This window comes from Scylla paramamosain, chromosome 25, assembly GCF_035594125.1.
Source record: "Scylla paramamosain isolate STU-SP2022 chromosome 25, ASM3559412v1, whole genome shotgun sequence".
NCBI lineage: Eukaryota > Metazoa > Arthropoda > Malacostraca > Decapoda > Portunidae > Scylla > Scylla paramamosain.
Window position 1 is genome coordinate 13,268,921 of NC_087175.1, and position 12,801 is coordinate 13,281,721.

The 12,801-nt window shown below is 41.8% G+C and overlaps 1 protein-coding gene across 1 annotated transcript in view; it reads left to right on the forward strand.

The window, feature by feature from the left end:
* The window catches only part of LOC135113220 (uncharacterized), a 633,180-nt gene that overhangs the window by 108,870 nt on the left and 511,509 nt on the right, over positions 1-12,801 (forward strand). Inside the window, exon 7 of the mRNA XM_064028389.1 lies at positions 3,262-3,379. Within this exon, the coding sequence (XP_063884459.1) occupies positions 3,262-3,379 (118 nt within the window). The remainder of the gene's footprint in view (positions 1-3,261; positions 3,380-12,801) is intronic.

Below are 12,801 nucleotides of genomic sequence, written 5' to 3' on the forward strand. Positions count from 1 at the left end.
AAGGCAGAGCAATGACTTTTGCTGTTGGCTTAGACATATCAAAAGTTTTTGATAGAGTCTGGCACAAAGCTTTGATTTCCAAACTACCATCTTATGGCTTCTATACTTTTCTCTGTAATTTCATCTCAAGTTTCCTTTCAGACTGTTCTATTGCTGCTATAGCAGACAGTCACTGTTCTCCTAAATCTATTAACAGTGGTGTTCCTCAGGGTTATGTCCTGTCACCAACTCTCTTTCTATTATTCATTAATGATCTTATAAACCAGGCTTCTTATCCTATCCACTCCTACACTAATGATACCACCCTGCACTCTTCCACATCTTTTCATAGACGTTCAACCCTTCAGGAAGTAAACAGTCCACACAGGAAAACCACAGAACGCCTGAATTCTCATCTTTCTAAAATTTCTGATTGCAGCAGAGCAACTCAATTCCTCCATCTGTCAACTCAACACAACCTTGCAGTCAACTATCCAGTCTTCTTCAATGGCACTCAATTATCCCCCTCTTCTACACTGAACATCCTTGGTCTGTCTTTTTTTTTTTTACTTATAGTCTAAACTGGAAATTTCACATCTCATCTTTAGTTAAAACAGCTTGTATGAAGTTAGGCATTCTGAGTCATCTCTGCCAGTTTTTCTCAGCCCTCTCAGCTGCTAACTCTGTACAGAGGCCTTATCTGTCCATGTATGGAGTATGCCTCGCATGTAAGGGGGGTTCCCTTCATACCATTCTTTTACACGGGGTGGAATCAAAATTTTTTTGTCTTATCAACTCCTCTCTTCTATCTTCAGCCTCTTTCTCATCACCACAATGTTGCATCTCTTGCTATCTTTTACTGCTATTCTCATATCAACTGCTCTTCTGATATTGCTAACTGCATGCCTCCTCTCCTCCCATGGCCTCATTCCACAAGATTTTCTTCTTTCTATCACCCTTATTCTGCCTACTTCTCTAATGCAAAATTTAATCAGTATTCTCAATCGTTCGTCCATTTCTCTGGTAAATTCTGGAATTCCCTGCCTGCTTCTGTATTTCCACTTTCCTATGACTTGAACTCTTTCAAGAGGGAGGTTTCAAGATACATCTGTATTGCTGACTAACGCTTTTGACTCTGTACAGGGACTGGCACCTCAATAGACCTTATTATTATTTATTTATTTATTTATTTATTTATTTATTTTTTTTTTTTTGCAATTTTTGTTGCCCATGGCTAATGCCTCCTCCTACATGTAAAAAAAGGGAAGGAGGGGCAACCACGCAGTTGAGGAATCAATCACGTGGCCCACGTTGTCTCACACGCTTCCTCCTGGTTCTCCACCACTGTCTCAGTCTCATACTGCTCTGCCACATCCTGCTACCTCATTGCCACTTCCTGCTGCCGCATTGCCTCTTCTTGCACCACCTCCCCGAACTGCCTGTTGCTGTCAGTCACAGGCCCTTGCGATTCCACCTCACAACAGGCACAGCTCTCATCAATGGACTCCTGTGGTTCCACCTCGCCATAGGCACAGCTCTCCTTGGCAGTCTCCTGTGGTTCCACCTCACCACAGGCACGGCTTTCGTCGCTGAACTCTTTGGTTTCATCTTGCCGAAGGCACAGCTCTCCTAAGCAGACTCCTGTGGTTCCATCTTGCCACAGCACGACTATCGTCGGCGGACGCCTGCAGTTTTTCCTTGCCACAGATACTGTGTTCCAGAAGTTCCACCCCGACACGAGCGCTACTCTCTGCAGCGCCTGCATCTCACTCTGCAGGATGGGTTTGGCGTCCTCTATTGTCTTCCTGGTCTGCAGTGTCATCTGCTGTAACCGCTGTGCCGCCCACTGAAACTGCTGTTCCATTTCTTCTCTCTGCCGTGACAGATGTTCCAACATCTCTGATTGCTTTTTCCCCGTTCTTCTTGCTGCGCCAACTGCAGTGACTGCTATTTCATTTGTTGTGACTTTTTCCATCCGCTGCATATACAGGTTCAGCCTGCCTTGTTTCTCCTCCGGGACGAGGGAAACAGCCCCACTTACGCTTGGCAGCACTCCCTCCTCTACTGGGATGGGGGAAACACCCTGCTTATGCTTGGCAACACCGCATATCTTCCGCGCTGCCCTACAAGTCGTCCGCCATCTTGCCTCTGTCCGCATCTCCTGGCAAAACGGACTACAAAACACACTACAGATATAATTCCAAACTCCTAACACCACTGTTATGCATCCCGCGGTCCCCACTGTCACCAGCTGCCTCCATTCCAACACGGTACTCGCTGGTTGGTCTACATTCACCGACACGCAGCCTTATCAGCCACGTTCTTCAGTCCAGGAGGAAGGGAGAAACACCGACACGTGGAATAAAAATCTATTCTCCAAGGCAGGCACGTTAAACAGACACAGTTTCCTAGTTCCCAGACATCACAATCACTCGCACAGCACACTCTGGTGCACAGTTCTCCCAAACGGGTGCAAACACCACCATAACACGTAGGGCGACAGACAAAGGGTGAGGACGGGAAGGGATGCACCTGGTCTGTCCTTGATCCTGACCAGGCAGCAACTCCCCGCAGGCCTGCATGACAGACACAGCCCACGCCACCTTCCTGTCCAGTCTCATGTACAGGGGCCTCACACGCATACACAGGGGTGTCCATGCATACAGACATGTACATACATGCACACACACACACACAACCATGTACACTCACACACTTCTCCCAAGGGCACGTTCGTAACAATATTATATAAATAAAAATATTTTTTTTCATTTTCATTTTTTTCGAATGTGTGGAAACGAGACATCCTGTATTTACATTATCTGTTGCTTTATTTTACTCTCATATTCTGTTTCTAACCATGCTGTAGAAGTCCCATAGAGGTTAAAGTTGCTGGTAAAGGTGATTATTCTAAACGTACATTATCATTATATCCTCTTCCTCCTCCTCTTCCTTCTGCAAGGGATAGTCATGTTTACACACATGTGTTGCTTCCATTGACGTAGTACATTGTATTTCTCCATTGATGCCTTGCACACTTACTTTTTTTCTTTCTTACTGTAAGGAATATCCCTCTCTTATCAGAATTATGTATTTTTTCATGTAAACATTTTTCTAAGTAATCTTTCTAAAATTTACCATCATATATATCCATTGTACCATTACTTGTCTCATTTGCAATTCCATGATTTATGCAACTCTGTCAATGCAAGCAGGATATAATTCTTTAAATTGAGAACAAATTTCAATAGGACTGAATAATATATTACTGTTCGTTAACAGGTAGTAGAGCCTGATTTGGAGTATTCATGCAGTGTTGCCGTCACACATGCCAACAGCCTGGACTCTTTCAGTGCTATCTTTAGTGATGATGGCACACAGTTCATCATTTCAGCTATAGGTGAGTTACAGAGTATAGATAATGTTGCTTCACCACTATTATGTACAGTACAGTGTATAATCAATATTGCTTTCTTTCTTGTCTTTTATAGTTAAGTGAGTTTGCACTCTGAAGTGAGCTCTTAGGCTCCAATTGATTGCCATAGATTTTGATTTTCATTTGTCTCTTATTGCTTGGTTGTGGGAGACAAACATCCTGGTAAATTTTTCACTTGCACCAGTCTCTCAGATCTGGACAGAACTATTTTTTTTTTTTTTCTGGTAGTTTTCGGCCTGTTTTGAAGTAATCTGCATGTTGTTTTCCCCGCAAATCAGTACCCTTTAAATTTTTACCCCACCCACCCTAATCTCCTTAGAAAGTACTATTTTGCAATAAAAACGAAACACATATTAATACAAAAATAAATCAAAATCTACCAGAAAATAATTTCATTGTCACAAATAAGTACTACAGCAGTAACACTCACAGTGTTCCTCCGGAGAGGACTCGCTGCCACAACAGCAGTAACACTCGCTGTGTTCCTCCAGAGAGGACTCACTGCCATTTGCTGTGCACCACTGCCAAAATCAACCTAACAAAAACTAATTTAACCTAACCAAACCTAACCTAACCTGAATTAATCTAACCTAACCTTACTAAATTACTCTAACCCAAATAACCTAGCCCAACTCAATTGGCAAGGCTAAGAAATCCATACAAAGTCATTACCTTATTTATCATCCAGTCCTTCCTCATCATTGGAGACGTCAAAGAGAGGAACAGGCTGTTGACGATGGCTGCCCTGGAGGGGATAGAGTAGCACCACTTGCACGAAGAATTGGTGTAGGAGAGTTTCCTCCTCTTTGTGAGCCTTGATGAATAAATACCAAGTCAAGTAATGGTAAAGAAAGCGGCTCTGTATACCTGGAAGCTTTAACCCACTCTCTTACATCTCTCCAAAGACATTCAATGATTTGCATGTGAACTTCACCGTACACCGAGTCTACAAAGTTCTTAGTGATTGACCATGTAACGAGTATACCGAGTTCTTCAAGTTTCTTATATGCTTCCCACTGATTACTCATGATCACAGACCCATGGCGGATATATTTTTCAACAAGTGGAAGAAGCATGTCTTTATCTCGCCGCTCAGCCTCATCCACTGGGCCCACCAGTTGCACAACGAACCTCTCCTTGGTGAGGCGTTTTGTCCCCCCGAACAGCCAAACCTGGGACAGAACACATCCTCTCTCATACTTTCATCGCACGATGAGTGTCTTGTCTATTTCTACAAGCACGCCAGGACCACTAATACTTTCTTGATTTGTGAACCAGAAGTCCGTGACTTCGCTACAGAATGAGCGCCAGTCAACGGTCATTCATGATGAAATGTTCAAGCACCTTATCACTGTGCTGTGATCCCAGTGGCAACTCAACAAGTGATTAACAAACAGAACCACTTTCCATGCTGGCATGCATACATTCTGAAGTAATGTTCTCTTGCAGTCTCATGTGCTAAAATCACAGTACCGGCACTTTTTTTCCTTTGGAATTTTATAACTTTTCCTGCATCTCCAGATTTTCTGCCTGTCTTCCTAGTATTTGGGGCACTTCACAACACTTAGAAGAACATCATGTTCACAAAGCAACTGTTCATATTTGTCAGAATCTTCGTGAAACCTAGCAATGCTCTGAAAGTAATCTAGGCGACAACCACCGCAGAGACATCTTCCTTAGACTAATTAAAATATTTGAAATTGAGTTGCTTTTCCTTCCTCAGCATAAAATAAGATGCTGTGATTGGCTAAATTATTTATGCATTTTTACTAGGCCAGCAGCATCATTCTCAAACAAAAGAACCAATCACCATGACTAATTTTATGTTTGCGCAACAGATGTCACATACGCACGCACAGATGAACACACATTCACCAGCGTGCCCAAGTATTCTACATTTTATACATTCCTTGGGCGTGCCTCAGTGCCCACCTGTCCATCACATGTGTGGGTGCATCACTTTTCAGTGCTGTCATGGCAGTGAGCAAGCCTGCTTCTTTAAAAACAGACAAATCTTTAAAAATCACTGTTAACATTTTAAATAATTTGCAGTGTGTATATAAGGTCTTCAGATTACTCAGAATAACCTCTGTCCGGTGAGAAGGGTAAGAAAAGCCATGTTGAGACTGGTGCAAGTGTAAAAAAATACCAACATCCTTACACTAACCACTCTGGCCTGGCATCCTTGTTATGTTTAAGGGAAATATCATATCTAAAAGGAAACCTATCACATTTAAACAAAATTCACAATGGAGAGAGAGAGAGAGAGAGAGAGAGAGAGAGAGAGAGAGAGAGAGAGAGAGAGAGAGAGAGAGAGCGCAGCTTGACTGACTGACAGGCAAGTATAGATTTCTGATGGAAATAAATTTGCATGAAATGTAGATTGTATATGCAGAGAGAGAGAGAGAGAGAGAGAGAGAGAGAGAGAGAGAGAGAGAGAGAGAGAGAGAGAGAGAGAAAGTAGTTTGACTGACTGACAGTCAGGAGATTTTTTTCACAAATTCTCATGATTCATAAGCAAGTATAGATCTCCGATGAAATTAAATTTGCATAAAATGTAGATTGTATATGCAGAGAGAGAGAAGGGGGTAGTGTGTGGGGAGCGAGGTTATCAGTGACACATAGGCTCTAATCCGATAACTGGCCCAGTACAAGGTTTGGCAGCACCACAGGTTGGAGAATCCCCAGAAAGGGCAATGCCCAAACACTTAATTCAAAATGGTCAAACTATAGACCTGAGGGCTGAAAACTGTTTGTTTACATCGAGGCTTTTCAATGGGGTCACATTTACCTTATTTCAAAGATTGAATTACTATCTTACACTTGCACTTCAAATATATAAAAATGAAGTAAATATTTATAGAAACTATAAATTAATAATAAATGGCAGCTTTTGCTATGTTTTTTTAGTATCTGAAATCAAGTAATTTTGTTCTAGAACCGAATTATGGTACAGCAACCATGTAATATATATATATATATATATATATATATATATATATATATATATATATATATATATATATATATATATATATATATATATATAATTTTTATTATTAACTAGGCAAGGTGTAAGCACAGAGGCACAGTTTCAGAGAACAGTAGGAGGGACCCTATCATGTCTATAAGCCTTCTAAGGGTTAAGGCCAGTGAAGGCGTGGAAAACATCACTGTGAAGGATCTTAACAGATGACATGATTTAGGTGAAGGTGGAAAAAAAAAGGAGGAACATGCCTTGAATCATCCAAGGATAGAGTTTTTAGTAAATATGAGTGAAGAGTTAAGCTTTAGCTGCCATCAGGTTAAAATATAGGTGGGAAAGATAAAGAAGCAAAGTTATTAGATATGTTTTTGGCAAGGTGCCAGAAGTCACAAGGGGAGTTAGATCTAGAAAGATTTTGACATTTTCTATTCATGGGGCTTTTGGCTAGTTGGAGATAAAACCTGGCATAATCCCAGGCAGAAATATAAAGTGCATGAGATTCAGGTAGACACCTGCCAAAATGATAATTACTTAAAGTGAGGTCTTAAGCGCTGGGTCAGAGGGTGATGTAAACTTTTTCATGAAACCCACCTGTTCCCTCACTGAACGTTTCCCTTTGTGTCTCACAACACAAGGGGTCAGTCACAGCCTGCCCTCTAAAGATAACTCTCTTCCTCCACACAAAACTACATGCACCTAATTATATACACACCCTTTACACAAAACTTAAAATTATGGTAACAGGGTCCTACACCAGCCTTGGAGTCCCCATCTGGGGACCCCACCCCATACAGCAGCAAATGCTAGCATTCCATTCAAAAACACCCAAAACATTACCACAAAGACTGGTGGTACTATGATCCACAAGTCAAATACAAGTCAAAAGAATATAATCGCAGAATAAACAGAGCTCGAAAGCTCAACAGGAAACAAAACACGCAAAAAACAAGACAACTCCTACGAGCAGCTCTTGATGTCTCTTGGGTTTGGTTCCGAAGTGGAATTTTTTTTTCCAGTTTTATTTCCCTTGGCCAGTGACCCTCTTATGTCAAAAAAAAAGTATTACTTCTACTTCTGCAGATACTACTGATATTTTTTTTATTATGTAGAAGAGACACTGGCCAAGGGCAACAAAAATCCAATAAAAAAAAAAAGCCCAATGAGATGTCCAAAATGACAGTAAAAAATTGAAGGACAAGTGTCTTGAAACCTCCCTCTTGAAAGAGTTCAAGTCATAGGAAAGTGGAAATACAAAACAAGGCAGGGAGTTCCAGAGTTTACCAGAGAAAGTGATGAATGACTGAGAATATTGGTTAACTCTTGCATTAGAGAGGTAGATAGAATAGGGATGAGAGAAAGAAGAAAGTCTTGTGCAGCAAAGCTACAGGAGGAGGGGAGGCAGGCAGTTAGCAAGATATGAAGAGCAGTTAGCATGAAAACAGTGGTAGAAGATGGCAAGAGATGCAACATCGTGGCAATGAGAAAGAGGATGAACACAGTCAGTTAAAGGAAAGGAATTGATGAGATGAAATGCTTTTGATTCCACCCTGTCTAAAAGAGCAGTGTGAGTGGAACCACCCCCAGACATGTGAAGCATACTCCACACATGGATAAATAAGGCCCTTGTACAGAGTTAGCAGCTGGGGGGTGAGAAAAATTGCCATAGACAACTCAGAACTCCTAACTTCATAAAAGATGTTTTAGCTAGAGATGAGATGTGAAGTTTCCACTTTAGATTATAAGAAAAGGGCAAACTGAGGATGTTCAGTGTAGATGGGGACAATTGAGTGTCACTGAAGAAGAGGAGATAGTTGTCTGGAATGTTGTGTCAAGGTGATGGATAAAATAATTGAGTTTTTGAGACATTAAACAATACCAAGTTTGCTCTGCTCCAATCAGAAATTTTAAAGAGATCAGAAGTCAGGCATTCTGTGGCTTCCCTGAGTGAATTGTTTACTTCCTGAAGGGTTGGACATCTATGAAAAGATGTGGAAAAGTGAAAGGTGTCATAATCAGCGTATGACAAAAGTTTGGTTTAGAAGATCATTGATGAATAATAGGAAGAGAGTGGGTGACAGGACAGAACCCTGAGGAACACCACTGTTAATAGATTTAGGAGAACAGTGACTCTCTACCACAGCAGCAATAGAACAGTCAGAAAAAAAACTTGAGATGAAGTTACAGAGAGAAGGATAGAAACTGTAGGAGGGTAGTTTGGAAATCAAAGCTTTGTGCCAGACTATCAAAAGCTTTTGACATGTCTAAGGCAAAAGCAAAAGTTTCATCAAAATCTCTAAAAGAGGATGACCAAGGCTCAGTAAGGAAAGCCAGATCACCAGTAGAGTGGCCTTGATGGAACCCATGCTGGCAATCTTTCTGTTAAGGATAGATTAAAAATTTTAAATAGGCAGGAAATTAAAACAGTAGGACAGTATTTTAAGGGATTAGAAATGCCACCCTTTTCTAGGAACAGGCTGAATGAAGGTAAGAAGGAAAGCAAGAAGGAAAGGTAGATGTTGACAGACAGAACTGAAAGAGTTTGATTAGGCAAGGCACAAGCACAGAGGTGAAATTTTGGAGAACAATAGGAGGGACCCTCTTAGGTCCATAAGCCTTCCAAGGGTTTAGGCCAATGAGGGCATGGAAAATATCATTGTGAAGAATTTTAATAGGTAGCATGAGGTAGTCAGAGGGTGGAAGAGAGGGAGGAACAAGCCCTGAAATGTCCAAGGTAGAATTTTTAGCAAAGGTTTCAGCAAAAAGTTCAGCTTTAGAGATAGATATGATAGCAATGGTGCCATCTGGCTGAAAGAAAAGAGGGAAAGAAGAAGAAGCAAAGTTTTTTTTTTTTTTTATGTAGGAAGAACACTGGCCAAGGGCAACAAAAATCTACTAAAAAAATATGCCCACTGTAATGCCAGTCCCATAAAAGGGTCAAAGCAATGGTCAAAAATTGATAAGTGTCTTGAAACCTCCCTCCTGAAGGAATTCAAGTCATAGGAAGGACAGAAGCATAGGAATACAGAAGCAGGCAGGGAGTTCCAGAGTTTACTAGAGAAAGGGATGAATGATTGAGAATACTGGTTAACTCTTGCGTTAGAGAGATGGACAGAATAGGGGTGAGAGAAAGAAGAAAGTCTTGTGCAGCGAGGCCGCGGAAGAAGGGGAGGTATGCAGTTAGCAAGATCAGAAGAGCAGTTAGCATGAAAATAGCGGTAGAAGACAGCTAGATATGCAACATTGCGGCGGTGAGACAGAGGCTGAAGACAGTCAGTTAGAGGAGAGGAGTTGATGAGACGAAAAACTTTTGATTCCACCCTGTCTAGAAGAGCAGTATGAGTGGAACCCCCCCAGACATGTGAAGTATACTCAATACATGGACGGATAAGGCCCTTGTACAGAGTTAGCAGCTGGGGGTGGTGAGAAAAACTGGTGGAGACATCTCAGAACACCTAACTTCATAGAAGCTGTTTTAGCTAGAGATGAGATGTGAAGTTTCCAGCTCAGATTATAAGTAAAGGACAGACCGAGGATGTTCAGTGTAGAAGAGGGGGACATTTGAGTGTTATTGAAGAAGAGGGGATAGTTGTCTGGATGGTTGTGTCGAGTTCATAGATGGAGGAATTGAGTTTTTGAGGCATTGAACAATACCAAGTTTGCTCTGCCCCAATCAGAAAGTTTAGAAAGATCAGAAGTCAAGCGTTCTGTGGCTTCCCTGCGTGATATGTTTACCTCCTGAAGGGTTGGACGTCTATGAAAAGACGTGGAAAAGTGCAGGGTGGTATCATCAGTGTATGAGTGGATAGGACAAGAAGTTTGGTTCAGAAAATCATTAATGAATAATAAGAAGAGAGTGGGTGACAGGACAGATCCCTGAGGAACACCACTCTTAATAGATTTAGGAGAAGAACAGTAACCGTCTACCACAGTATTAATAGAACGGTCAGAAAGGAAACTTGATATGAAGTTACAGAGAGAAGGATAGAAACCGTAGGAGGGTAGGTTTGAAATCAAAGCTTTGTGCCAGACTCTATCAAAAGCTTTTGATATGTCCAAGGCAACAGCAAAAGTTTCACCAAAATCTCTAAGAGAGGATGACCAAGACTCAATAAAGAAAGCCAGAAGATCACCAGTAGAGCGACCTTGATGGAACCCATACTGGCGATCAGATAGAAGGTTGTGAAGTGATAGATGTTTAAGAATCTTCCTGTTGAGGATAGATTAAAAAACTTTAGATAGGCAGGAAATTAAAGAAATAGGACGGTAGTTTGAGGGATTAGAACAGTCACCCTTTTTAGAAACAAGTTGAATGTAGGCAAACTTCCAGCAAGAAGGAAAGGTAGATGTTGATAGACAGAGCTGAAAGAGTTTGACTAGGCAAGGTGCAAGCACGGAGGCACAGTTTCGGAGAACAATAGGAGGGACCCCATCAGGTCCATAAGCCTTCCGAGGGTTTAGGCCAGCGAGGGCATGGAAAACATCATTGCAAAGAATTTCAATAGATGGCATGAAGTAGTCAGAGGGTGGAGGAGAGGTAGGAACGAGACCAGAATCGTCCAATGTAGAGTTTTTAGCAAAGGTTTGAGCGAAGAGTTCAGCTTTAGAAATAGATGTGATAGCAGTGGTGCCATATGGTTGAAATAGAGTAGGGAAAGAAGAAGAAGCAAAGGTATTGGAGATATTTTTGGCTAGATGCCAGAAATCATAAGGGGAGTTAGATCTTGAAAGGTTTTGACATTTTCTGTTAATGAAAGAGTTTTTGGCTAGTTGGAGAACAGACTTGGCATGGTTCTGGGCAGAAACATAAAGTGCATGAGATTCTGGTGATGGAAGGCTTAAGTACCTTTTGTGGGCCACCTCTTTATCATGTATAACACGAGAACAAGCTGTGTTAAACCAAGGTTTAGAAGGTTTTAGGACGAGAAAAAGAGTGAGGAATGTATGCCTCCATGCCAGACACTATCACCTCTCTTATGTGCTCAACACACAAAGACGGGTCTCTGACACGGAAGCAGTAGTCATTCCAAGGAAAATCAGAAAAATACCTCCTCAGGTCCCCACAACTAGCAGAGGCAAAACGCCAGAGGCACCTTCGCTTAGGGGGATCCTGAGGAGGGATTGGAGCGATAGGACAAGATAGAGATATGAGATTGTGATCGGAGGAGTCCAACGGAGAAGAAAGGGTGACAGCATAAGCAGAAGGATTAGAGGTCAGGAAAAGGTCAAGAATGTTGGGCGTATCTCCAAGACGGTCAGGAATACGAGTAGGGTGTTGCACCAATTGCTCTAGGTCATGGAGGATAGCAAAGTTGAAGGCTAGTTCACCAGGATGGTCAGTGAAGGGAGAGGTAAGCCAAAGCTGGTGGTGAACATTGAAGTCTCCAAGAATGGAGATCTCTGCAAAAGGGAAGAGGGACAGAATGTGCTCCACTTTGGAAGTTAAGTAGTCAAAGAATTTCTTATAGTCAGAGGAGTTAGGTGAAAAGTATACAGCACAGATAAATTTAGTATGAGAGTGACTCTGTAGTCATAGCCAGATGGTTGAAAACTCGCAAGATTCAAGAGCGTGGGCATGAGAGCAGGTTAAGTCATTGCGCACATAAACACAGCATCCAGCTTTGGATCGAAAATGAGGATAGAGAAAGTAGGAGGGAACAGAAAAGCGGCTACTGTCAGTTGCCTCAGACACCTGAGTTTCAGTGAAGAAAAGAAGATGAGGTTTAGAAGAGGAGAGGTGGTGTTCTACAGATTGAAAATTAGATCTGTGTCAGAAACCCATTATTGGAGATGTTTTTTGGCTTGGTGCCAGAAGTCACAAGGGGAGTTAGATATTGAAAGATTTTGACTCTCTATTAATGAAGGAGTTTTTGGCTAGTTGGAGAACAGACTTGGCATGGTTCTGGGCAGAAATATAAAGTGCATGAGATTCTGGTGATGGAAGGCTCAAGTACCTTTTGTGGGCTACCTCTCTATCATGTATAACACAAGAAGAGGCTGTGTTGAACCAAGGTTTTAAATGTTTAGGTCAAGAAAAAGAGTGAGGAATGTATACCTCCATGCTAGAATCTTATGTGCTCAGCACACAGAGATGGGTTTCTGAAACTGAAGCAATAGTCATTCCAAGGAAAATCAGCAAAATACCTCCTCAGGTCCCCCAAAACAGCAGAGTCAAAACACCAGAGGCATCTCCACTTAGTTGGATCCTGAGGAGAGATTGGAGTGATAGGATAAGATACAGATATGAGATTGTGATCAGAGGAGCCCAACGAAGAAGAGAGGGTAACAGCATAAGCAGAAGGATTAGAGGTTGGGGAAAGGTCAAGAATGTTGGATATTTCTCCAAGTCAGTCAGGAATATGAGCAGGGTGTTGCACCAATTGCTCTAGGTCATGGAGGATAG